Genomic DNA, 27,494 nt, shown 5'->3' with positions numbered 1-27,494 from the left:
GAAAGTAACAGCTGAATTTATTATTCATTCTTATTCCAAAAAAGAATATCCTAAATGGTCAAAGGAATTTTCTGTTCAATGTGGATTTGACAGTCATTCTATGGGTCGGTACTGGTAAATGCTATGGTACTTGTAGTTTGGAGAGCATTTTCTTCCTCTCAGTTTGGAATATCAATAAACAATTCTAACAGTAGTAATACATATCTGTGCTCAACTTCTTGAACGAATTTTCAAACATTGACAAATTATGAGGTATAAGAAGAACACCCCTCATTTTAGTAAAAGAAAATACTTCATAATCCATATAGAGAGAGTTGCTCCTAAACAACACAAATGCTATGAAGTATTCATATAAAACCTGACCTCCCATCTGTAGATGTAGGTAACTGTCTGTAAACATGTGGAAAACAAATCAGATTTCAAACTTTCTTAGCACAAGACAACACTGGCGTTCATTCACACCTCTTCCATATTCTTCACCAACTCGTAAAGATACTAATTAAGTTGATCAGCAATAATAAGTCTGCATACTGTTCAAAGCCATTCACAACAAGTGGAAATATACATATTTGACATATAAATATACTTTACAGCGTTGTGGTACTCCCATCATTTTTCACACAATCTCACAGCATTCCCCTCATTTTTAAATTAAACTCTAATGCATCTAAGAACATGAGAGTGATGAATATAAAACACACATACACCATTAACATCTGAGCTTTCCTAGAAAACTTGATAACCCCTGCTGTACAGAGACATGTATGGAAAACAAATAACAGGTTTTTTTTCTTTTTGTAGGAGGCCACGTGAATTATGGGAGATAACATAAAATGTCCGCTCTTGTACGAGGCCTGATGTAGCATGGAGACACAAAGAATGTCCACTTTTAGAATTCTTCTATGCTACGTAGGTGTATACTTTCCTGTAAAAAAAACCAAAACAACAGATTTTGTAATAAAGCACAAAACACATATGCATATAACTTAATCATTAAATTTCAAACATTTCAAATTCTTATGCCTCTAGTTTGTGTTTGTTGTGAATGGTATTTTACAAGGCAATCGGGGTTGGACATTAACTTTTTCACAAAAAGTAGTCAAAAGGAGAAGTGATTAGAAAATTTTACAAGTCCTGCAAAGTTCTCACTAGTTAAAGGCAGTTGGTCAAGATGTGAAGCACCAAAGGAAGAACATGTGGAAGGGGGTTTGCCAGGGAAACATGTGGAAGGGGTTTACCAAGGGAACATGTGGAAGGAGTTTGCTAGGGGAACATGTGGGAGAGGTTTGCTGAGGGGAAAATGTGGAAGGGGGTTTACCAGGGGAACAGGTAGGAAGGGGTTTGCTGGGGGAACATGTGAAAGGGGGTTTGCTGTGTGTGTGTGTGTGTGTGGGGGGGGGGGGGGGGGGGGGGACATGTGAAAGGGGGTTTGCCGGGAAACATCTGAAAGGAGGAGGTTTGCTGGAGGGAACATGTGGAAGGGGTTTTCCTGGGGAAACATGTGAAAGGGGGTTTGTTGGGGGGGGGGGGGGGGGGGGGGGGGGGAGAGACATGTGAAAGGGGGTTTGCCGGGAAACATCTGAAAGGAGGAGGTTTGCTGGAGGGAACATGTGGAAGGGGTTTTGCTGGGGAAACATGTGAAAGGGGGTTTGTTGGGGGGGGGGGGGGGGGGGGGGGACATGTGGAAGGGGGTTTGCCGGCGGGAACATGTGAAAGTAGGTTTGCTAGGGGGAACATGTGAAAGGGGGTGTTTGCCGGGAGGGAACATGTGGAAGGGGATTTGCTGTGGGGAACGTGTGAGAGTGGGTTTGTCAGGGGGAACATGTGGGAGTGGGTTTGCCAGGGGGAACATGCGGGAAGGGGATTGCCGGGGAAACATGTGGAAGGGGTTTTGCCGGGGGGTAATATGTGGAAGGGGGTTTGCTGGGGGAACAAGTGGAAGGGGGTTTGCCGGGTGGAACATGTGGGAGTGGGTTTGCTAGGGGAACGTTTGAAAGGGGGTTTGCCGGGGAAACATGTGGAAGGGGATTTGTCAGGGGGAGCATGTGGAAGGGGGTTTGCCCCCTCCAGCTGATGGAAGACCAGTAAAAATGGAGAAGCAAAATCCTACATTTCTGACAAATTAAGATATTAAATGGACATTCAATGACTAATTTTTAAGCATATTTTTCATTACTTCTTCCATCAAATTACAATGCGATGAATTAAATTTTAAAACTTGAGTTCATATGTATTTAAATAGCAAGTCAATTGAACAATCACACATGAGACATACTACAAACCACCAACTTCTTGTTGAGACTGGTAGATGGTCAAATATTCCACTTAACGAAACACTTTGTACATTATGTAATTCAGGTAAAATAGCAGATGAGTTCCATTTTATTTTAGAATGCAAATCACTAGCTAGTATCAGGAAAAAATTTGACATTCCGCATTTTGTAATAAGCCAAATATACTTAAGTTTAGTAAGATTATGTTGAAAAATCTCCATTTCTTCATAACTAAAATTGATGATGCAGTCTGTCCTCCATAACTTATATCTCTTACTTTTTTTTTCTCCTTTGTTTGTAGCTATAGTATGTACATCTCTTGTATTTTCTTTTTTATTATTTATATTTTTTTCACGATTCATTAAGATGACTTACCATTATCTTTTATTTATTATCTATTGTACCTCATGTACCACTGATTAATGGTGTGAGTGAAAAATGAATGAAAAAAATGAAATGTACTTATCTAACTAATTTCTATCCCAAATAATGACAAGGTAATTTTAATTATGTTGGTAATAGCATACATGTAGAACTACTTAACTCAGCAGTACTTGATTTTGATGATAAAACAATGTCAGTGAAAGTCATTCATTTAAGGTCTAATCAGAGCTTTAGGTAGACATGCACAATGAATTGTTTTCCATTTTGTAGATATATCAAATGCGGATGTAAGTTTCCAAACAAATAACAAAAGTTAAAGGGGTATTAGCTGTGAAAGTGATGGCAACCACCCCCCACCCCCCTCAAAATCTCTAAATGCATAGGAATATATACTGAGGACTAATAAAAACATTTTCTACAAAAGCAAAAGAAACCTAATACATTCAAGACATGTGCCTGGTTGAGGTTAAAAAGTGTTTGAAATAATTAAATATTGGTGTTATTACTGAAATATATAATATAGAGCAATTTTTGTTGGCTTCAATTTTGGTGACAAAATGACATCCAATGCACCTTTTAAGGAACTTAGCTCCTGAGCATTTGAGCACAACTGCGCAGGATGATTTACTGGTTCAATACTGATCCCATTGGTGCAAACAAATTACACATCTATTACTGAACTCTATCCAGTTGAAATTTTTTTTGTGTCAATTCAAATTTTGAAAGGGTTTGGCAGGGACTATATTTTGTGGCGGAAGGATTGATTAATCAAAAAGTTCTAAATCTGCATGATATTACAGTTTCTGTTTCATCCAATATATCCTCTATTTTTGTGCTCCTATAAATGTATTTCAGTTTTATAATTTATGATACAAGTCATTGAGACCTGGAGCTATTTCAAATATTGTAATTCATTAATTTGGTTGTCAGATATATTTTTTCCAAACAGAACACCAATTCTTAAAAAAGTTTTAAGTATTTTCGCCAATAATTCAAAAATTTGATCTCCGACCCCCACTTTTTTTTTAGTTCCATTTTAAATTTCAAGACAAGACCTTGAAAATTATGAGAAATTTTAGAAATTGACATTACTCCTAATATGTCCTTTTAAACTCTCAAATTTGATATCATGAATTTTTTCATATCTCAAGTGCAAAAAGGTCATCATTTATTTCCATTACATGTATTAAACTTTTATTTTATTTATATTTTGTTTTGTTAGAAGACATGATTATGCATCTATTTTATTTAATGATTGATTTGTGTTGCGTTGACAGCAACAGACAAATCAAGTTTAATTGAATAAATTGCGAGTCAATTTTAAGTGCAAAAAGGTCATGTTTAGAACACTATAACTCAATAACAAGCATTGCGACCCCAGTTTTACTTTTTAATTTCTTAATTCTCCTTCAATGTAGAAATAAGAAATACACTTCCAAAAAAATTGACATTACTCCTAATCTCTGGTATGAACCTCTTTAAGTTAAAAATCAACGCTTTTTTATTGATTGTCCAAAATACCAATGCTTTCCCCTATCTGGTTTTAATTTTTCACTAGTCGATCAGATCACTTCTAAATGATATTACGTTTGTCTGTGACATTATTGTAGCCATGGGCTACCAGACTAGCGTTAGTGTCGAATCTTGGTAATATAGGTACAGTATATGGCAGCGTATACATGTATGTTTTCTGAATAAAAGATGAAGATAAAAATGATATTATTCTGTAGTAAATATCTGCCCAACCTGTCTTCTGGTGTTCTGGCTAAGTATTCCCTTTCTATTAATCCCTCTATACGCTTCTTTATGATGACTGGACTGGGGAGGAAGCGAGCTTTCAACTGCTCAGTAACCTACAATACACAGACAGTAACCTACAATACACAGACAGTAACCTACAATACACAGACAGTAACCTACAATACACAGACAGTAACCTAGAATACACAGACAGTAACCTAGAATACAAAGACACATGAGAAACTGCCATGTGGATACAAACATTCTACATATAGTTATTCTCAACACAAACATTTTTTTTCAAAGTCCTTTCATTTAAACCAACATACATACATGTATATACTTTGCAACACGTCATCTCATTATTTGACATTTCTTTGCATTATTCATTTTCAACAATTTTATCATCATGCATGAAATGATAGTACCTCTGCTACTAGTACATTATGCTGTAGCTTCTTTCTGGCCTTCATGATCCTGACAATTGCTGCTTCAATCGTACAGAATTAAGTTAAGAACTCATATACTGTCTAATTTGTTTCTCTACATCAAGCTTAATATCCATGTTTTAAGTATGCTATTTAGCATTTCTGTCATGAAAATGAAGTCTATACACTTAAGTATATTTAGATCTAAGTTAAAGTCCAAGTACTCCTCAGTTCTGTTGCATGATCATATGAATTTTGTTGAACTAGTGACTCGAATATTCAGGTTAATAGTTTCAAGCATGCAAAACTATGCCAATTGAACTTTAAGAAGCTTTATAAATATCCTCATTCATAAGTTTGAAACTGATGCAATTAATGGAATTACAGCCTTTTGAAATCAGAAGATTGTCAACATAATATGATTTATTGAGCAGAATAATTTGATATTGAAAGGATATTCATGTTTTCTGTCTTCATCGACCTTGACCCTGGTTTCCTTTCTTTCTGGTTCTGCTTCACCTTTATTTGCCGCCACTGAAAAAAAAAATAATCCTCAGTCCAAAATATTTCGAATTCTGGTGCCCCTTTGGCACTGAAGTAAGGGGGGTGATTTATAAAACATGAAATTGTCTATCCTGTGTCACAGAACATCATTTATAAAACATGAAATTGTCAATCCTGTGTCACAGAACATCATTTATAAAACATGAAATTGTCTATCCTGTGTCACAGAACATCATTTATAAAACATGAAATTGTCTATCCTGTGTCACAGAACATCATTTATAAAACATGAAATTGTCTATCCTGTGTCACAGAACATCATTTATAAAACATGAAATTGTCTATCCTGTGTCACAGAACATCATTTATAAAACATGAAATTGTCAATCCTGTGTCAGAATATCATTTCACATCTACTCCTGCTCTAAATCTAAAATTGTACATGTGTAGAATATGTTAAAAATAAAACAGTTGAAAATGTAATTCATGCACAAACCTGTTTGAATCTTCACTCTGAAAAGCTTGGATGTGAAGTGGTCATTGACTGTGAAAATATGGGAGGGTTCTGCAATAGGAAAGGCAACTCTGATAATTCAAAATAAATTCAATATTATTATCCATGAATATATACTAAACCACAAAAGAAATGAGAAATGTCGTACTTAGAACATGCTGAAAAAGATCCAGTAGATATTTCATAAAAGTATTTGCTATATCAAATTGTGCTGATCAATTTCATTACATTCACCCAATCAATACTGACAGTGTAATTTAAAGTTGTCCTTAATAGGATTAAGATACCCCCATACGACGAGGTAAATTCCAAATTGGGCATATCAAAATGACCACAGATCTAAGCTTAATGACTAGCTATTCAGTTTAAATCTACAAAACCATTTCTCTTATATAAAAATCTCAAAAAGTAACCATTTCTGGACCTTCGGACTAAATAGAATAGAACTCTGAGGTTTCACTGCTTTCTGTGCAACCCTCCCCTCCCTGATTTATATCTCTAATGTTATGAATAATGTTTCTATATTTGTAGACTATTGCTTAGAGATTGAAGAATAATTTTGTATAATATTGTTAAAGGGGCATAGACATGATTTGTGCTGAAAATTTTCAAATTTTATTTTTCCATTTTTAATGTTTACAATGCTTAACTAAGGTATTTCTAATGGTCAGCAAAAATTTGAATGTCAGTTGTTGATTTACAAGAGAGATACAGAGCTCACAATTTTTTGCTATGTATCAAACAAGGCTCATGTTATGTTTTTGTTTACATAGGTTAAATATAGTTCCGTTAAAAGCATATTTTTCAATTTACATGTACAAGTAAATTCTAACCACATCTCATTTTGTTTTAAACATAATATTTTCTATTAAGCAATCTATATGTAACTAAAATCATATTGTGAGCCATTCATTGTGTTCTAGTATACAATTATATAAAAAAAAAATTCAAGTTCATTTGAACTGGTGAATTAGAATATAATTGATGCAAGTTTGACCAATTCAGCAACAGCATGTGAGAGAATGAATAGATTTCAAAACTGACAGGACAGACAGACAGATAATTGGACACAGTGAATCTTATATAACTCTCAAATCTAACAATAATTGTCATAGATGGATTTGCTAAGAGCACAATTGATATGGGACCGAGATTCAACTTCATGAATGGTGGAAGATATGTTACGTTTCTTTGACAGTTACATATTGTGCAGCCAGGTGAAAGGGAAATCACTTAAGATCCAGAGACCATTTTCCTGCATCAGAGCCAGTTTGCTTCACCATTGATTGTTTGACCTAAGAGTTGTAAGGGTGTATTTCAACCTATGGTCAGTCTGTGTGTGGAATTTGGTGACTTCAGGCAAAAGGAAAAATCACTTATCACCTGGAAACCTTTTTCTACATGTATATTGGAGTCCAGTTACGTTTAAACACAAAAATCAACATTCCATGATAGGACAGTTACATATGGTAGCTAAATGTGAAAAGAGAAATCATTTAATTAAGGCCAGGACACCACCTCACTTACAAGAGAAATCATTTAATTAAGGCCAGGACACCACCTCACTTACAGACAGCTTCCTGCATACCCTACCACCGCCCATCACTTTGTTGCAGAGTTTAAATTAATTCACATCCTTACCCACTTCCTTAGTTTTGGGTTCTTTGTGTAGTACACGCTGAGAGACTTTTCCGACTGACAGTGATTGGATTGCTCGTATTAAATCCCGCTCTTGTATGTCAGTTTCATTCTTGATTTCCTGTTTGAAAAATAAGAAATTTGTTGTTTCAAGAAAATCGCATCCACTTACTGAATAAAATATTGCTTAAGGATGTAAATTTGCTGTGCTACATTCTACATGAAAATCAATATAGATTAATTCAAGGAACAGGTGTATGATAAGATAAGTTTTTTCCAATTTTGGGCCCAGAGGGCATAACAGTATGACATTTTATAAAGAAGGAAATTCAAAAAAGAAAGAAAGTATTTCCATCACATGTAATCAACCTGATGATTAATTAATAATACAAGTCTATCAATGAACCTGTGTAATTTTGCGTGATTTGTCTACATCAAAAGACAGGTGTGTTGCACGACTTTACATGGAAACAGAGATAATCACCTCAAAAGTCCACTTTTCACTCTTGTTAAAAAGCATGAGGATACACATCTGGTAGGTGGAGACCTGCATGATGTGCTTACGGGCTTCTTTTGAGCTTGCTCCAGCCCCTCCAGCATCGTCTTTCTTCTGTCCGTAAAAGTTGGCATTCAAGTCGGCAGATCCTAGTTGAGGTTGTAGGGTCAACATTCTACCACTGTGTTTGTTTAGGTAAAATCTGAAATAATACACATTTTGCCATCAGAAAAATGCAATGAGGTTCTATTTTGACAACCCAAACACCCACCCACCCCCCAAAAAACCCTAAGAAGTGTTTATTTTCTTTCTTTTCTAATATTTCACAGACTTTACTATTTCGACATCTTAATTGAAATACTGAAATTTGCCTCTGAAGTAAGAGGTCATTTTCCAAAGGTAATGTATGATTTAATAAGAGCACCACTAAGCGGAGCATTACCTTGGTATATGAAACAAATTATATAGTACATAAAGCATAAAGTGTAATGATGCCAAATGCTTTTGTGGAAAATCAGGTCAGATTAGTTCAGATGAGTTATGCATTTTCATCACTCTCTCTCAGTAAGTTTTTTGTATCATAGGATGAGATTGTTTAGACACACAGATGTATAACTCTGAGAAATAATTCATCAATAACACACATTAATGATGCTATATCCCCTTCTCAACTAAGTGCACGAGGGGATATTAAGTGGTATAAAAAGAAAAGGGATGAAAAATTTCGCTAAATTTGACAAACCGTCTGAAATTCTCAAAGGCTGTTCTTGCAGAGGGTGGTATATTGCATCGTGGGTTGGCATTAGGAGTGGGCCAGAATCCAGTGGTCAAGACTCTAACCACTAAATCAACACCATCCATCTTTATCTACAAAATATAAACCACTTTATATGTCATTCTGTGTTTAAATATCCACCTTACATACTCTAGTTAAATGGAGGTGGACTGCTAATACTTTATTCACACCCCATTTGAAAATCTATGAGCAAGAACCTAAACTTCCTTTTTCTTCTACACAGCATCACCCTTAGAACCCACCACATTTAAAGGCCTAGCTGGCCCTCAAAACCCCTGCCTTACTAACCCACTCAGTAAATACATTGCCTGATATACTCACACTAGATACAGTGAGGGAGGTCTTGAACTCTTCCATGATTGTGTTGGATACAGTCATGTCCTTAAACATTCCCTCCAACTTGGATGTAAACTGACATCCACATTCAGTCTGCAAAATAGTACAAGACATCCTTAGGGCTGTTCCATTAAAACATATGAGGTATCCGGGGAAGGCACTTTAAAATTTGGGTAACCACCCATAGAAGCATAAAAATGTAATGAGGGACCACTCACAGAAGCAATTTTAGATAGTGCGGCACCACCCATAGAAGTGAAATAAATGTGAAATACACTTTTTCTTTAAATTCAATATGTATGAATGACTATTTATAACCCCTGAATAGAGGTCTATTTTCAGATGTTCCCAAGCATGATAGTAAAGAGAAGAGTATCTTGGGTCTCATCACCATTCAAATAACTGGCCATCAATGAAGCTTGATCATAGAACCATCAATTTATTCTATCAAGACTGTCTTTCTTAAACACGATGAACTAATTCAATTTTATAAGTCTACCTGTTCATAAAAAGCCTAGTATTGTAAATGTTCAAAAACAACTATTAAAGTTTTAAAATTGACTAGTATTTTGAGTATTAAAAAACAAGAAAATGTGTCTCTGTGACACTGATGTCTTAGATATTTGTTACACTACGGGTCATTGCATTATTCACAAGGATGTTATGGAATGACAACTGGATCCTGTGATCTTAACCTTTGTAAAAAAAATAATAGGGTTCTATTTCATTCTAAAAACTATGTACCAAGTTTGATAAACAGCCATCACTGAATGAAGTTGATTTTAGAGAATGTCCAAATGCTATAGAATAACAACTTCTTTGGGAAAACGATAATAAAAAGCTGAAGGACTTGATCCATTTCTGACAGTTGAAGACTTTTATATCCCTCTCCAAATTTGTGTATTTAAGGTGGTACCCAACACCCAAAGGAAATAACTCTAAAAATCAGCTAAACCCTTTAATTCGATTTGATATCAAATTTAGAGCATCTCAGTGATCAAAAGTTTGCTTGATGAAATTTCTATATATCTATTGAAATTATTCAAATGAAAATGTGTGGTTGAAATTTCTTGAAATTAATATAAATTTTCCTTCATTGGTCAAAGTAGATGAGTATAAAACAAAATTTTAAAAAAATTAAATGAGCGAAATTTATGCTAGTAATGGTGTTGGGTAACCCCATTAAAATCTATAATTCTGTAGTCATAGTTCAACATAAGACGACAAATACTAATATGAACAGGTGGAACAAGTTTTAATGATTGGAAAAATATTCTTTAAACTTTAACACAAAATACAGTTCTAATCTTTATACAAAAAACAGTGCACAACCAAAACTATATAGATTGTCCAAACTCTAACTTTGGCACTTTATACTCCAACATTAAGTCAATTATTTGGATTGGCATGCTACACAACAATCACCGACTTTTTTACATACCAAATCACCCAGGGTGGACACAAAATTGAAAATAATAATGCCAATCCGAATAAGTTGCCAATTTGACAAAGACAAATTCTATAAAAATGGCTATTCAAAAATTGGATAAAGCATTTGTCAAATTTAATTGTAATATGACTGTTCAAGAAAGGCCATTGCATATTGCTTTAAAAAGGTCACCGACTTGTGTATACATCGGTAACAAATACCTAGAATTCAAAACCATGTCTATAAAATAATAAGTAAAACTAGCTGCAAAATCTCTGAAATTCAATGTCACGATTTTGACTTCCTATACTTTTGAGGGAAAAGTTTTTCCAGTGTCTCATATAAAGAAGTATCAGATATATTTCTACTTTTGATTTCCTTGTCCACAGCAACTAAAAAGTCTGCCTTAGATTTTCTTCCAGTGTGTGTTGGCTTTTGAAAGTGTGTGTGCAATACCTTTAACTCAGCAATTGTTAGTAACAATAGTGGACTGTCTTTAAAACTATATACATGTAACAATTTCTTCTGCTCTAGTTTATTACGTTCCTTTTCTTTGACATCTTCACTATTCTGTCTTCTTTTACTCCTATAAGATTACTGATAGGTGCAAGATATATCTGGGTCACTCTCCATCAAATACTTCCAACTTCCGATTGTCAAGTCATTTGCATATGCCATATAAAGTAGTATTTACATCAATGGACAAGTATGGAGGCGAAAGCTATTTCGTCGGTATTGAAAAGGTTTGAATTTAATATCAAGTTAAAAACCGAACAGCAGACTGCAAGAATATGATTTTCCTTTCTTTGTCGAAGTGGCTCAAGTAACTAAATCTTCGCGCCGATTGTCAATGTTTAGCTTTTTCATTAGATCCACCTACGAGATTTCGCGCTAACAAGCATGGCGGAGCAGACGAAGAATTTTGCATGCTGTGCATTATAATTAATGAAAAACACCTTTATTAGACATGCCCGAGCACAAAGTTGGTACTACTTTTGGTGTAAACAACATTTGGGACTAGATCTAATACACAGTTTATTATCGGTTATTCATAAAATTATTTTGCACCATTACGGAGATCCTATGGAATTGTAGCCTCATCCCGAAAACATCAGAATAAAAAAAATTGGATAGGGCTACATTATTGCAGCTAGAAAAAAATCAAAAACCGTTTCAATGGACCACGAGCACGTTTCGTTTTCCATTTTGGACAAGGGAGATAATCCTAATTTCCGGTCGCTATAATTTTAGAGTCAAATCGGAAACGATACCCGGATCGTGGAACCTCATAGACCGAGATGAAATGAAGACGGAAAACGGCGTTTGTTTCACATTCTACTTTCAACCCTTCCCTTCTCTTGTTGCATTCCTCTCAGTTTCGGTAAAAAAAATAAAGATATTATCAAAACAACCACCCACAGATGCAGTTTTCTGGCAGTAGGTACCCACCATAGATGCAATTTTCTACCAATGACAAGCACCCATAGATTTTTTTTTAATTGACGTCCCCGGGTACCTCATATGTTTTAATGGAACAGCCCTTACTTTATTCAGAGGTACAGACGGAACATTGTAGATGTTACACTGATACATGTATTATAGGATTAATCAACAAAATCAATTTTCCCTGGTTACATGTATGTACAGTGAACATACATTGTATGTCTCATTTAAACGGAGAAGTTATCTCCTGTATCTCCATACGCATCCCCTACAACTGAAAGTACCCTGGAGTGATACTGAATTGAGAAATATATTAGTATGTATATAAGGACCCTCATTTACCAATTATTATTTTTTTTAAAAATTATTTCGTTCCATAATTCATTATGGAGTCCTTCAAAATATGATGGCAATCATGATATTCACTTTTTCAATTTCTTATTTAACTGTATTCAGAATGTGCCATATTTAGAACTGTATTTAGAATGAGACATGTTTAGAACTGTATTTAGAATGAGTCATGTTTAGAACTGTATTTAGAATGAGTCATGTTTAGAACTGTATTTAGAATGTGTCATATTTAGAACTGTATATAGAATGAATCATGTTTAGAGCTGTATTTAGAATGAATCATGTTTAGAGCTGTATTTAAAATGAGTCATGTTTAGAACTGTATTTAGAATGTGTCATATTTAGAACTGTATTTAGAATGAATCATGTTTAGAGCTGTATCTAGAATGAGTCATGTTTAGAGCTGTATTTAGAATGAGTCATCTTTAAAGCTGTATTTAGAATGAGTCACGTTTAGAACTGTATTTAGAATGAGTCATGTTTAGATCTGCCCTTGTTGGGCTGATATACCTGCTGAGCACAACTGAGATGGGCAGAGAATGGTGGGAGATGTGTTATGCTTCTTTGACCTTTCACAGTTGAAGCATACCTCATCCAATGGTGAGTTTATGTGTGAAGTTTGGTGAAATTCAAGTTAAAAGGCCCCCAAACTGCTTTCTTTCATCGTGTCTTGTTTGCACTTGGCCTTTGACTTTTTTTACCCCAAAATCGACATGGATCATCCCTATCCTATGGCAAATCTACCCTTAAATATGGTGACTTCAGGTGGAAAGGCATATCATTTCAGACTGGAAACCATTTTCCTACATCAGTGTCCAATAAACTTGACCATTAACCTTTAGATCCCAATATCATTAAGGAACATGGTCTAACCATCGTGAGTCTGATTACATGAAGAATGGTAAGTACAGGGGTACAGGTAAATCACTAATGTCTACATCACAGTACAGTTCTCTTCACTTAACAGATTTAAGCGACTTCACGTAAAAAGGGAAACTAATAAAGGTCCCAAAACCATTTTCCTATATCAGTGTCAAGTCTGCTTGACTGTAAGACATTTTAACCCCAAAATTAATGGATCACCCTCATCCATCCCATGGCAAGTCCGTTTTGAAACATGGAAACTCAAGTTAAAATGGAAAATCACTTTTAACCTACAAACCAATCTGTCTCCTTACCCCATTCCAATGGTGATGCATGCATGTATTGGGAAGGATGTGTGTGTGTGTGTGTGTGTGTGTGTGTGTGTGTGTGTGTGTGTGTGTGTGAAAATCCATTACAAATATGCATGCATATCTTTCTCCTTGATTTACTGATGTAAATGCCTCTACCAATGTCACAGTGAAGAAACACTTACAGCATGTATATAGGATGGAATGTAAACATGTACTGAAAGCTTCACTTGTTTATTTTTTAAACAGTTTATTTACATGTACCCATGGAACTCAGCCTCCATTTTTTGTTCCCTCTGCTATTGAAATGCAAGTCTATATCTGTTACCTTGAGTTTGGATATCATGTTCTTCTCCGAGTCATCAGATCCACTTTTGTTAAGCAGAAGACGCCTGGCCAAATGCTGTTTGTAGTACCTCTCAAAAACGTCCTTCTCTTGCAGGAAACGGAACAGAACCATGCTCTTGTCTAACACAGTCTCGATCTCTTGCTCAGACATCTACAGCAATTGGAAATTGTTTTTTTTAAAAACATCATTCTTGTATTGCTGTCTTACAGTAAAATGTTTACATACGGATCAAAACAAATTATCAAATCTCAAGACTGCTTACTGCAGAAAGTATTTTCAAAAATTCCTTGTCTGCAATGACTATATTCATTATCAAGTCATCACACTATGGATTCCTATATATATTAATTTGAAGAATTCATTATCGCGTAAAAAAAGCAGGTACAGTTTCTACAGTCATCTGGCCCAGAAAATGGATGATTTTAGTAGGAGTCCCAAAATTTGGCATTCAGATAACAAATATATAAGCAAACAAAAACTACACTATGTTCTAAAATCGCTTTAAAATTTTGTGTTATATGACATGAGCATGAAGTTGGCATAAAATTGCAAAATATTAAAATCAATGAAAATATTCATAAGTTCAGGTGGTTTTCCTTTCAGAAAACATACAGCCATGCTCGAGCAAATTCAATTTCAAATATATTTTTCATCTTACATTAATACACAATATGTATTATTTTCATTTTGCTCAACAGATTGACACACTCTTTCCTAAGCAATAATCTGGATGAAATTTAAGTTATCATGCTCTTTTTGAAAAAAAAAAGTGGGAAAGAGTCTTATTCATGATGTAATAATGCTTTCAAATAAGCAATAACTTTGATGTTGATTAAGTACACTTGGCATACAATTGTTAAAACTTCTTAATTCAAGACACATTTAAATCAGAGAAATTTTTTGGGCCTTTTTATGTACACAATTGTACCTTGTTCTTTAACAAGAAGCACCACTCATGAAACAAGAGGCCCATGGGCCACATTGTTCAATTGAGCAGCAGTTCCTAGCAATAAACAATGTTGAGCAAAACTATCATTATACAAGCAAAAAAAAACTTTTCAAAGGTAATGACTAAGAATTCATTAATCATAACCCTTGAAAACTGGTAGGGCCTTTCATATTAACAAATCACATGTAAAACTTGGATCCCCTATTGTAGACCAATCTAACCCCAGGGGTCATGATTTTTACAAACTTGAATCTCTACTTTGACTGGAAGCTTTCATGCAAATTTCAGCTTTTCTGGTCCAGTTGTTCTTGAGAAGATTTTTAAATGAACCCTACCTATTTTGCAATAATCTCCCATTTGAAGGGGCATGGTCCTTCATTTGAACAACCTTGAATCCCCTTCACCTAAGGATACTTTGTATCGAGTTTGATTGAAATTGGCCCAGTGGTTCTTGAGATTTTTAAATCACCCCACCCTATTTTTGTATTTTTATGATGATCTCCCCTTTGAAGGTGGCATGGGCCTTAATTTCAACAAACTTGAATCAACTTCACTCAAGGATGCTTTTGTGCCAAGTTTGGTTGAAATCGGCTCAGTGGTTCTGGACAAGATGAAAACGTGAAAAGTTTACAATGACGCCGACAAATTTCAATTTATAGGTGAGCTAAAAATCTTCCCTCATCTATATTTGAAAAAGATCAGACAACTAATTCTATGTGACTTAGTGATGAAAACCTAAATGCATATGTTACTGGTCACCTGAGTACTAGTGAAAAGTACCTAAGCTAAATTCCAATGTTCAGCAACAGTATAAAACAAGATGTATTCTTAAAAATTAAATGCCCTCAAAAGTGCATACACTGATGAAAGGCTTTACACAATATAATATGTGCATTAACATTAAAAGATATGACTAATTTGGACCCATCCTAGAGTCAAAACCCAGGGTTGTGAAATTTATCATTTTTTGTCCATCCTTTTCTGCTATTCCTAAGTATGCATTTACATGTAGATTCAAACTTCAAGAAGTCCTTCATATTGTTATTATAATTTTGACACCACCCTGGAACCAAACCATTACATCTAGGATCATGGAATTTACAATTTTGGTAAAGGACTACCTACTCCTTCTAAATATCCATTTGGTTTCAACTTATTATCAACAGCACTAAAGATTTATTTAAATGTTTTACACATAAACACTATATACTAAGTTTGGCCCCCGCCCTGGGGTCAGAACCCCTATCCCGGGGATCATGAAATTTACAATTTTGGTAGAGACCTTCCTGCTCTACATCACTATGTATTTAGTTTTTCTTTCACATGTGCAGTTGTAGAGAAGATTTTTGAAAATTGGTAAATTTTTGTCCCACTCCTTGGGCCCCAGGGGTGCAGGAGTCCTGAAATTTCCAATGTATGTCCCCTTATCCTAAAGATGCTTCATACCAAATTTGAAAGAATTGGAATGGTAGCTATGAAGAAGTTAAAAATGTTCAATTGTTAACACACGACAACCGATTGCAATTGGTCACCTGAATAAACTTTTTAAAAAAGAGTAACACGTCAAACCTTTTCTCCAGGAAGAACTGTACATCACGAATGCATCAATAAATATCAATAATATATCGCTTTTCCTTTTAAATATTGCTACCCATCTGGTTAAATATTTCCATGCATCAAAGTGTAAAGATGTGCATCTATTGATCAAGAGTTCCAAATCTGCAGCGCCTGAATTTTTTTCTCAATGAATTTTTCACCTTCAAGAAGGAAAATTTGAACATATCCAGGACTATAAGATTATTCCAATTAATTTGATATCCTGATGATTCCCTCATGTTTCTTTGAGCTCTAATAAAAGTATGTACAACTGTACTTCCATGATAATACATTCACTATTACTAAAGTATGCAATACTGCACATTCAGTCCTCCCAACTCTCAGAGAGTCCATGCAGCAATTCACCAATGTAACACTCACCCCTTTCACTCCTTTCTTTAACTTCTCATCAATAAATAATGATAAATACTCTGGGGATTTGTGGTTGATATTGATAAAGTACTCGAAGTCCTTGGAGATCATCTGTTTAAACTGTTTATCATCACTGAAGGATTCATGAAGGAAGTGGTCAAACCGATCCTTAAGATCAAGTAAACTCTGAAAAATGTCATCAAGTTGTTAATACAAATCAACCCCTTCCTTGTTTGTAAGAAATGGTTACTGTCTTGATCCCAAAGGCACAAAGTGCGAAAGTGACCAGTTTCTGCCTCTAATATCAAAATTTGTGAAAATTATTTTTAGAAAAACATGCACATGTATGTATAGCATGATCCTGTATACAGTAGTAGTATCTAAAAGCGTGTAATATACCACTTGATTTGTAACCATTTGAAGTAAAAAATAAATATGATATTTTGCCCTGGTTTTCTTTTATTGCAAAACATAGAGCACAAGCATGTTCCAGCACCATTTTATTGATATAGAGTGTAAAATGATTACATGATGTACATGTACATTGTACAGTATATCAATCGAAATGATGGAAAACACCTCTGCTCTATTATTTGACTACTATTTTGAACTCTGGATGCATGATAGCGAGATTGTTGTAACTGGCTAGTTGTCATACATAAGACCAACAGCTGTGAAGTGTAACAATACATGCACCTACATGGTTTTTTCAGAAATTGATTCATTTTTGTTATCCAAGTAACTGGACGTTTCGGTCTTTTCATATTTCATCGGATGGATAGATTAGTATTAATGTACCAAAATTTTATTCTTTTTACATTAAGTACATGTACTTGTGAAATAACCACAAAGAGACTATAAAGTCATTCATGTGTATTCCACATCTTCAACAGAAGTAAAATAATATCAAATGGATGAATGAAGCCAGTCACATACGGGTTTTAAACTTTTTGCAAATCAATACATATCCTCCCCGTTGTAATACACATCAATTTGAACCTTGTCAAATTAAATATTTGAAACAATAACAAAAATAAAGCTGAACGAGAATTTACACATCAATAAATCCAAAAACGCTACGTATACATATGTGCCTAAAAACAAATAACATAGTGCAGGGGAACTATTTAAAATTTTTGAAATTGTTAATACAGGGAACGAATTGGAATTATAAGAATCAAACATGTTTGTGAGCAAAATGTCCGGAGTTTACACATTGATAAGTTCTTCAAAAAGAATGTTTAATGCTATAATAAGTGTGGTAAAATGATTTGAACTGTTTCACATTTTAAATTTGAGCCCCGGAACTGACCTGTACAAATGTGATTGCATTCTTGGAGTCTTCCCCCTCCTCCGACACAATGGCCTTGCCCTGTTCCCTCAGATAAACACTGATACACTCACACATTGTCTTCAGACCCTCAGGCACACGAATAAATAACTTGTACATACATGCAAGGTCTGAAAACAAGAACCATACAATTAATACATGTATATACATGGTACAGGCAGACTGAAAACCATAACATGAATCAAGATTGAACCTTAAAACTAACTTCTTAAAGCAGCAATCCACTTTGGGCTTCACAGGATATGATCATGTGACCAATCTACTTCATGTCCCAGTGAAGATTTGAAAATGGTTGTTTATTTCTTATTCATGTTAATTAACCAGTTTTATAAGAATTATACACTGCAGATTACTGATTTATGTTATTTTATTACAACAATTAAAATTCCATCCCTACAGAACACCATACAATCTTAATGAAATTCATAACAACGATAAATTCAAATTATGCTCCACGACAGTACATCATTCATAACATTATTTCATATTGCAAGACATTACACATACCATCTGTTTTGTTGTTTTTGAGCATGTGTACTACTCCAGAATTTTCCATCTACAAAAAACAGATGTAACACATAAACATTCCATTTATCTATCTTATTTATTTAATTCTGGAGACAACACCCTACATTTCATGAAAATTAACATTAATGGCATCAAATAAAATATATACGAGCTAAAAAGATTAATCGCTTTTATGAACATCTTTATGCTTTTTTAGTGATCAACAAATCAGAATATTTATTATCTGATATACATTTAGTTTGGAAATTTACCTCTACTATTGTTTTCATGTGTTTACTAATCAGCTCTTCCTCCAAAACCTGAAATAATAAAAGTATGAAAGGTGAAGATAACAAACAGTGATCAATCTCATCACTCCTATAACCAATACAAAATAGAGAGTTGGGCAAACACGGACCCCTGGTTGTGTGTGTGTATATATATATATAAAACATGAATGCCCCGCTCAATGTGAAAAATATGAAGAAAAAAAACCCCCCAAAATATAGGGATTTATTGGTACCTTCTCATAACCCAATATTCTGGAAATGGGTTGAATTTTTCCGTTTTATGGAAAAAATTAAAAAAGAAAATTATGCAGATATATGACGACCATAGGGGGTGATTGAGGGAAAATATATCCTTCATGTAAAATACTTAAAGTTACTGCACACTTTTTCATTCACCTTATCAATGATTAGAAGAGAAATACAGTGCTTTCTCAATAGGGAATTCACTTTGTTGTGCAAATTAAGAAGGGTTTAAACCTAAGTGAACTTAGTCCAGTGTGCTGCTAGCTTTTTATACAGGTAAATCTGAGTTGTGTTCAAGTCATATCAAAATGTATACAATATAAAGAGAACATTTAAAGTACTCTTGTCTATTGTAATTTACTATAAAAGCTTTAACACTAAAATCTCAGTTGTTTACAAGTCATATCACACATAAATAAAAAAGTAAAACCTTTCTAACACTCTCCCTTCTCAATCTAATGCATTATTTCTATGGCAAAATGAAGCGTTCTAATCAAAACATGTCACATTTTTTTCAAACTGTTTTTATCATCATTAAACTTTTTGACTCCAGTATCACCCATTCATTTCCCTTTGAATAATAATTCAAATTTACCAAATTCTAAGAAAATTGCTTTAAAGATTAATAGCAATTTTGCATTGGTTAAAGGTTGCGTACCTATATATAGAAATGTTATCATTCAAAATTACTTCTAACAAAAGAAAACAAGAGGCCCATGGGCCACATCGCTCACCTGAGTCACTTTGGCCCATATCTGAAGACTTTCCATATATATTTGCATGTAAAACCTTAGTCTCTATTATGGCCCCAACTACCCCTGGAAGCCACGATTTCTGCAAACTTGAATCTACACTACGTCAGAAAGCTTTCATGTAAATGTCAACTTCTTTGGCCCAATGGTTCTTGAGAAGATTTTTAAAGATTTTTCCTATATTTGTATGTAAAACTTTGACCCCCCCCCACTTGTGGCCCCATCCTACCCCCCCGGGGGCCATGATTTGAACAAACTTGAATCTGCACTATGTCAGAAAGTTTTCATGTAAAAATCAGCTTTTCTGGCTCAGTGGTTCTTGAGAAGAAGATTTTTCCTATATATTTGTATGTAAAACTTTGATCTCTTATTGTGGCCCCATCCAACCCCCCGGGGCCCATTATTTGGACAAACTTGAACCTGCATTATGTCAGGAAGCTTTCATGTAAATCTCAGCTTTTCTGTCTTAGTGGTTCTTGAGAAGAAGATTTTTAAAGTTTTCCCCTATATATTTGTATGTAAAACATTGATCCCCCCTTGTGGCCCCATCCTACCATCTGCACTATGTCAGAAAGTTTTCATGTAAAAATCAGTTTTTCTGGCTTAGTGGTTCTTGAGAAGAAGATTTTTTTTAAGTTTTCCCCTATATATTTGTATGTAAAACTTTGACCCCCCCCCTTGTGGCCCCATCCTACCCCCGGGGCCCATGATTTGAACAAACTTGAATCTGCACTATGTCAGAAAGTTTTCATGTAAAAATCAGCTTTTCTGGCTCAGTGGTTTTTGAGAAGAAGATTTTTTAAAAGATTTTTCCTATATATTTGTATGTAAAACTTTGATCCCCTATTGTGGCCTCATCCAACCCCTGGGGCCCATGATTTGAACAAACTTGAATCTGCATTATGTCAGGAAGCTTTCACGTAAATCTCAGCTTTTCTGGCTTAGTGGTTCTTGAGAAGAAGATTTTTTAAAGTTTTTCCCTATATATTTGTATGTAAAACTTTGATCCCCCCTTGTGGCCCCATCCTACCCCCGGGGGCCATGATTTGAACAAACTTGAATCTGCAATATGTCAGGAAGCTTTCAGGTAAATTTAAGCTCTTCTGGCCCAGTGGTTCTTCAGAAGATGTTTAAATGACCCCACCCTATTTTTGTGATTATCTCCCCTTTGAAAGGGACATGGCCCTTCATATGATCAAACTTGAAAGCCCTTCACCCAAGGATGCTTTTGACCAAGTTTGGTTGAAATTGACCCAGTAGTTCTGAAGAAGAAGATAAAATTGTGAAAAATTTACAAGGACAGACAATGGACAAATTTTGATCAGAAAAGCTCACTTGAGCCCCCAGCGGGATGTCTAGGGGTAGCACCCCTTGATCTATCTAATGGATATTTTGACTTCAAGAACCTTTTCAGAAAATGAATTTTGTTAACCAATTGTGAGGTTTAAAGCTTTATATAAATGCCAATAATAGTAAGTAAGTATTGGTTCCCTAACCTAGTCTTAGGCAAAGGTCCTACGCAATCTACCAACACTTGACTAAAAGGTTCTTTAAAAGTTGGACCTTGTCAATGGCCGTAAACATCACTATCGTCTCTTTGTACTACTTTTATGGACATTTTTGTAAGGCCCAATTGTTTACAATCAGTGTAGTCTGCCGATTGGACGATATCGTAATGATTCAACCAATCAATGAGAGGAATACAATGAGGAAATACTGACCGCCATGTAAAATTAAGTAGAAACTGGATGTTCAGGAAAATAAGATTTGTAAACGGTGCAATTTATCCAAGAACTTAGAAATTTCAGGTAGCAGAATCGTTATATAGAGAATGGATATTTCCAGTCTGAAAAGCGGAGAAAAATCATGTCTGAAATAAGGAATACTGAAGTCAGAGTCAAAAAATAATGCCACAGTTGAATAGCTACTACTCATATGTACCTGTGTAAGAGTCATAAAAATACTGTCAATAGTTGCTTTGGAAATGAGCTAAACACCAAATACGGAAAAGTGAGATCAAACGCAAAATGTGATGGAAGGACAGACGGAAGGACAGAGGACAAACACTTATATACCCTGACCATATTCATGGCAGGGCATGATAAAATTTTCATTATTTTTCTCTCGTTGGGAAATAAATACATGTATCACTTCACAATTAGCATGTTTTCTTGTATATACAAATAAAAACAATTTTGAAGAATTTTATTGACATCCCTACATCATAAACTCAATTGATGTGTAAGCATTTTCTTTTTCCTATGTTGGATTTTACTATCTGTTTTGTGGCATACATGTAAGGATATAAAATTTCCATTACTTTCTACAGTAAAACTTTATATGTTTTGTTTTCTCCTACACTATTCCTGAAAGATGGGCTATTTTTCAATCCAAATTTGTTCATCAAATGATCATACCATAAACAAAAGAACATTTGATCCATATTTGTTTAACGATACGACCCCCCCCCCCCCCCCCCCCACTAAATTTCTTTGTAGTCAGTTTTACCAATAAAGCTTTATGTTCAACACATAAAGATTACTTTTTCCACTAAAACGTTATATGTCAAAATCAAACGTACTCTGTAATTTCTCATTTTTTTTTTTTTTTTTTATCTTCCATCATTAAAATATGAAATCTAAATGATATTTGATATGTTAATCTGTCCTTTCACCGTTATCTGCACGACTTTGACAATTGGGATCTTACATTGAGCTAGCAGACCCTTTCTTACCTTTACAATGGGATCTTCCGTCGTCTTGTCTAGATAGTGGGTGGCCCTCTCAGCCTCCTCGTTTATTCTTGCCTCCACCTTCTTTATGTACACTGATGCACTGTTTTCCCCAAGAAATTTCTGACTCTCACTCTATTCAAATTGTAAACATTGTGTAATCATTGTGTTATATGTATTGAAGGAATATCCATTTTTAAAGTACAGACAAGATTTTCTCTGTCTTATAAATGTAAGTCTGGTGAGCTACTTTTTTTTTTATCACATGAGGAGCACAATCTTCAAATTTGGCAGTTTTTACACAATATAGTACTTTGCACTACACCTTATATCTTACAGTTAAAGTCATCTTTGGATGTTTATCACTGGAATCAATTTAAGTTTGTCAAAAGATTATGAATTACTTTGTAAAATTCTGCAGACTGTTCAAGGAACGGCCTCTCAAAATCTTCTTCATAAACATTCCTAGAGTCTATACCCAGTATCATCAACATTTGGCAAGCATTTTTCACTGCTCCCCTGTGGATGAGTTACACATAGGTTATTGTGTTAAATTACTTGATAGGATAAATTCCATATGAATAAAAGTAAAAGGGATAAATTACACATGAAATAAAGTTGTTGGGAGAATAAACAAACATTAAGCCACCTTCAACAAATATCCACAAAATTATGGATATCAAGTACAATGTTGTATGTTACAGTCATTCATATTGTGAAACAGCAAACATTCATAAAACAAAAGCTGGATTTAAGTTTTTTCATTGTGAAGTTACATTTAGAAGCTCTAGCATAAAAAATTTAGTTTACAGTACTCTCTCTGCCCCTTCCCCTCTTAGATACCTATCAACGACCTCTCCCCTACGCTCTCTGGCCACCATTTCCAGCAATGTGGTACGTAGATGGTCCCTGATGGTAGGATGTCGGACCACCTGGTCCCTGAAGATCATCAGCCCAAGGTTGTACACATTATCCACATTGTTCTGTTGTACGTACACACGATCCTAAAAAAAATTTCTATTTGAATTAATCTGATGGATTTGATGTTATCTTACAATACAGAATAGATTTCCATCAAACTTACTTCCACTTTGATAGACTGATAAGCAATAAACACTAGCTTTTTATACAGCAAAATAATATTTCTGAAATAAGAAAGTGCAATACACATATATTTAGCAGAACTTTAAAAAATTGTTTGAAAGGTAACATTTTCTGTATGGTTTAGCCATTTATGAGACACTTTCATATTCAGATGGCATCGTACCATATACATCAAAATATCTCTGATCATGACCATAGAGGTTTGATGATCATTCCAGGCTGAATTCAGTGTCTGTAGGAAGTTATTGTTGAGTGCTCCCAGCACATCTTCCTTAACCTGAAAAAATAGAGATCAATGGAACAGTCACAAAAAGATATAAAATTGTGTATGTACTTGTATTAATCAATGTATTCAAAACCAACAGAATTTCTATGTAAAAAATCATATTTAAATATGACCAAGCAGTATGATATACCGATGATTTCAATATTTACTGATTTCTAATTTTTAACTCAGCATACAGTATTTCTTCTGTGACAACTAACAGGTGCACTAGTTCTGGTAAATTTGATTTTGTATCGCTTATGTCTCTTGTGAACACTTTGGGATCACTGTCTGCCACCTACTGTGACAGACTACATGAAAAGGCAAAGACAACGAACAGTGATCAATCTAATAACTCCTAAAAGGAATACAAATATTAAGAGTTGGGCAAAAATGGACACCCTGGATATACCAAAGGTGGGATCAGGTAGTCTATCCACATCTATTGACAACAAAAGAGTCCATCAATATTGTTTTAAATACTTTTAAATAGTGTGTTACAGTATCATCAATTTAGTGACTTATCAAGCTAACACCATAGGATAGGGGTGGGGCATAGTGACTTATCAAGCTAACACCATAGGCAGGGTTGCAAATAACCACTCGCCCACTCGCAAATGCGAGTAATTTTATCTGTGGGCGACAAAATCTTAAGGACCTTATCGCCCACATGGCGAGTAAAAATTTTGTCGGACTTTTCCGGAACCCGACCGGGGTTTGACTCTACTTTTAAATGCACTTTCGTTTTCACTATTTGCTACCGATAAAACGTTTTCTAGAGACAGACTGTTCATTGGATCAACGTCATAAGAAGACGCGCGATTAGATTCACGATGTGGAAATTTATACAGGGGGTACCTAACCCAGTAGAAAAAAGAAAAGCAGACCGTAAGGAGTACTTCGTTGTCAGATGACATTAAATCATTTGATCCAAATAATGCCATAACACAGTTTCTTTTGACAAAGAATAGAAGATTGACAGAAAGAAGGAAAAAGAGTGTCCCTTTGAGTGTTGGAGAGGAATCAGAGTCTGAGAGAGATGATGTTATTGAGACAGAGAGTAATATAGATGAACAAACAGAGATGGAAGGAGAGTCTAGGAGTGAAATTGGGAATGAGAGTGAGACTGAAAGTGAATATGACATTGATAGTGAGGATGAAGAGAGAGTATTTGAGAGATTGCAGGAATTGGAAATGGAAACTGAGTTCAATTAAATTAAAACATCATGTAAAAAGTTTTTTTTCTTCTTTGTTATTGCTTTCAACATTTCATTGAAAATGTGGGCCCCAAAATATCAATGTGGGCTAGTAAAACTTGTTAAGTTAGGAGCCCACATGGGCCCTGGATTTTTAAAATTATTTGCAACCCTGATAGGATAGGGGTGGGGCATAGTGACTTATCAAGCTAACACCATAGGATAGAAGTGGGACAATACACTGACCTTATGATATGTTACATATCAAGATACATCAATACATGTATCTCGATATTATAACGAGTCATAACAAAACTAAATCCACAAAATCTAATCAAAATCAAATCACAAGCAAGGGGTACTGAGGACTTATTTCTAACCCGGATCCCCATAAGACCTCTCTGTAAGGAGATGGGGGATCCACCAAGTGCAAACCTTCCGAAGCTTTATCTGTGCTTTTAAAATGCTGAAAACAGCTGAAGAAACAACATTCGTAATATTTGCAAGGTTTGCCATGGCATATCTTATTTTCAGCAATTAGTTTTCACATGATAATTTCAGTGTTTTTATTTTGGTCTATAGGAATTTGTTGTGGTCTATAAAAAATAAAATGATTGTTGACCGAATGCCTACAGGACTGAAAAGTTAGTTTTGCACACTGCTTTCGGGTCAATTCCAATTAGTTTTTGATGCACTTTATGGACTGAAAATGTTATTTTAACCAATTATAGTTTATTTGTAAAGACAGATATATATCTCCACTCAATTTTGGTCTTTTGAACTCTTAGATCACACATGAAAACTTCTTTCTGTTTATTTTAACAAATATATATGCTGCCTATGAGGGTATTAGTGCAGTGCTTGTGTCAGTATATGTGTACATCAACTGGTCATGCACCCATAGGATTAGCATGATTAGTGAGGACAACAATGAACAGAATCAGTCCAGGTATTAATTGTTCAGAAACAAATGAAACATTTTGATCATCCGGAATTGGCATGTGACTAAGTCACTTGGAGTTGACCTATGCAGATGTTTACGTTTTTGAAAGAAAAAAAAGATGCACAATCACATTTCGGAAGATTCAGAAACAAATCTTTTCCATCACAGTAACTTTTATTCTTTGTACTAGATGATCATAGTCAGAATTGTTGTAGAAAGAGTGATCCATATCTGGGCTAGACTGTACTGCACACACTGTTAATGCAGATGAAAATGTGATATCTAAAGGAGTCCTGATATGTTGTATACATATGATATGTCTTCACCTTTCATACATACAAACATTACTGACAAAATCCTTCTCATACCTTCGTAACTAAATGTTCAGTGACAACATCTCTAAGGCCAGTATACAATTTTTCACCATGTTTATGAAGCACCATGGTGTATGCATTTCTGTACAGTTCCTCAAAGCTTAGGCCACTGTTGTTCTTTTTCTGAATTTCTTGAATAGCATTCTTCAACAATGCCCATATGTTGTTCACATATTTTTCATCCATAGTCATCTGAAAATGAGAATATAATATGGATGTTAATTCTTGAATTTATCAAAACAGAACACAAATCAGAAAATTACCACGGTTAGTTATTCATGAAAATACAGACAGGACAAATTCCATAGCATTCAATGAGATACACACATATGCATTCTTAAATACTTACTGGGAACGCCCGAATTCTCATTTTGGTATCTTTCCTCGGTTGCTGTCTGAGACCACTCATTTTGGTAAAAATAATAATACAAAAATCGTCCAAAGCTGTACAGTTCACTGAATGTCTTAGCAGAACGAGTTCGTGTGATTAAAATTGATATAAATGACAGAGTGCATCTACAAGTATATAAAAATGCATATTAATGAATATATGTCTTTCATCTTCTTCAATATTTAGCGCAATTCATATAGATCTATGTCCGTTGATTGCATTCATCGTTCATCATATTTTCTCGACCGAATAACACCAATATATATTTCTCCGCAGAAAACAATCCACAAATATTGAAATATTATAAAGCTGAAAATTATCAGTAAATTCTTGTTTAATAATAGCATAATATTTGTTATAACATCTGAAATGCAAAATATTTCCTAACTCTGAAAGGTTAAATGGTCTGTAATTTTTCTCTCATACGCGTAATAATATCCCAAAAATATGGCGACGAATAGGTTATTTCCGTTTTCTTCCATGACCTTTGTGTCGTCACGTCTCCGATTTCTAAATATAGATCAAATATTTATAGAAAAAGGCTAATCATTTGGTGTTTATTTAGCCCGATCTTCCA

General features: G+C 34.7%; 1 protein-coding gene across 1 annotated transcript; it reads right to left on the bottom strand.

Annotated features, from left to right (window-relative positions):
* On the bottom strand, nt 1-27,372 carry LOC125658033 (cullin-3-B-like). The gene is made up of 20 exons (XM_048889073.2): nt 26,876-27,372; nt 26,521-26,718; nt 23,912-24,025; nt 23,488-23,648; nt 23,049-23,163; nt 22,648-22,779; nt 18,901-18,948; nt 18,629-18,677; nt 18,083-18,231; nt 16,780-16,956; nt 13,833-14,003; nt 9,095-9,202; nt 8,720-8,844; nt 7,966-8,179; nt 7,485-7,602; nt 5,826-5,894; nt 5,284-5,359; nt 4,826-4,895; nt 4,404-4,510; nt 1-925 (listed from the first exon to the last, which is right to left on the bottom strand). The coding sequence occupies exons 1-20, from the start codon at nt 26,933-26,935 to the stop codon at nt 901-903; spliced, it is 2,286 nt and encodes a 761-aa protein (XP_048745030.1). The 5' UTR covers nt 26,936-27,372; the 3' UTR covers nt 1-900.
* Between the last annotated feature and the right edge of the window lie 122 nt (nt 27,373-27,494).

This window comes from Ostrea edulis, chromosome 9, assembly GCF_947568905.1.
Source record: "Ostrea edulis chromosome 9, xbOstEdul1.1, whole genome shotgun sequence".
Lineage (NCBI taxonomy): Eukaryota > Metazoa > Mollusca > Bivalvia > Ostreida > Ostreidae > Ostrea > Ostrea edulis.
The sequence above is the reverse complement of the archived record's forward strand: the minus strand, read 5'-3'. Positions and strand labels throughout refer to the sequence as shown.

Coding starts and splice junctions, on each gene's coding strand:
- LOC125658033 (XM_048889073.2), bottom strand. CDS start 26,935: ATGAGTGGTCTCAGACAGCAACCGAGGAAAGATACCAAAATGAGAATT. Junction 18,678..18,900: donor ACATGAAAACAATAGTAGAG/GTAAATTTCCAA, acceptor TGTTTTTTGTAG/ATGGAAAATTCTGGAGTAGT. Junction 5,895..7,484: donor ACCCAAAACTAAGGAAGTGG/GTAAGGATGTGA, acceptor TTCCTATTGCAG/AACCCTCCCATATTTTCACA.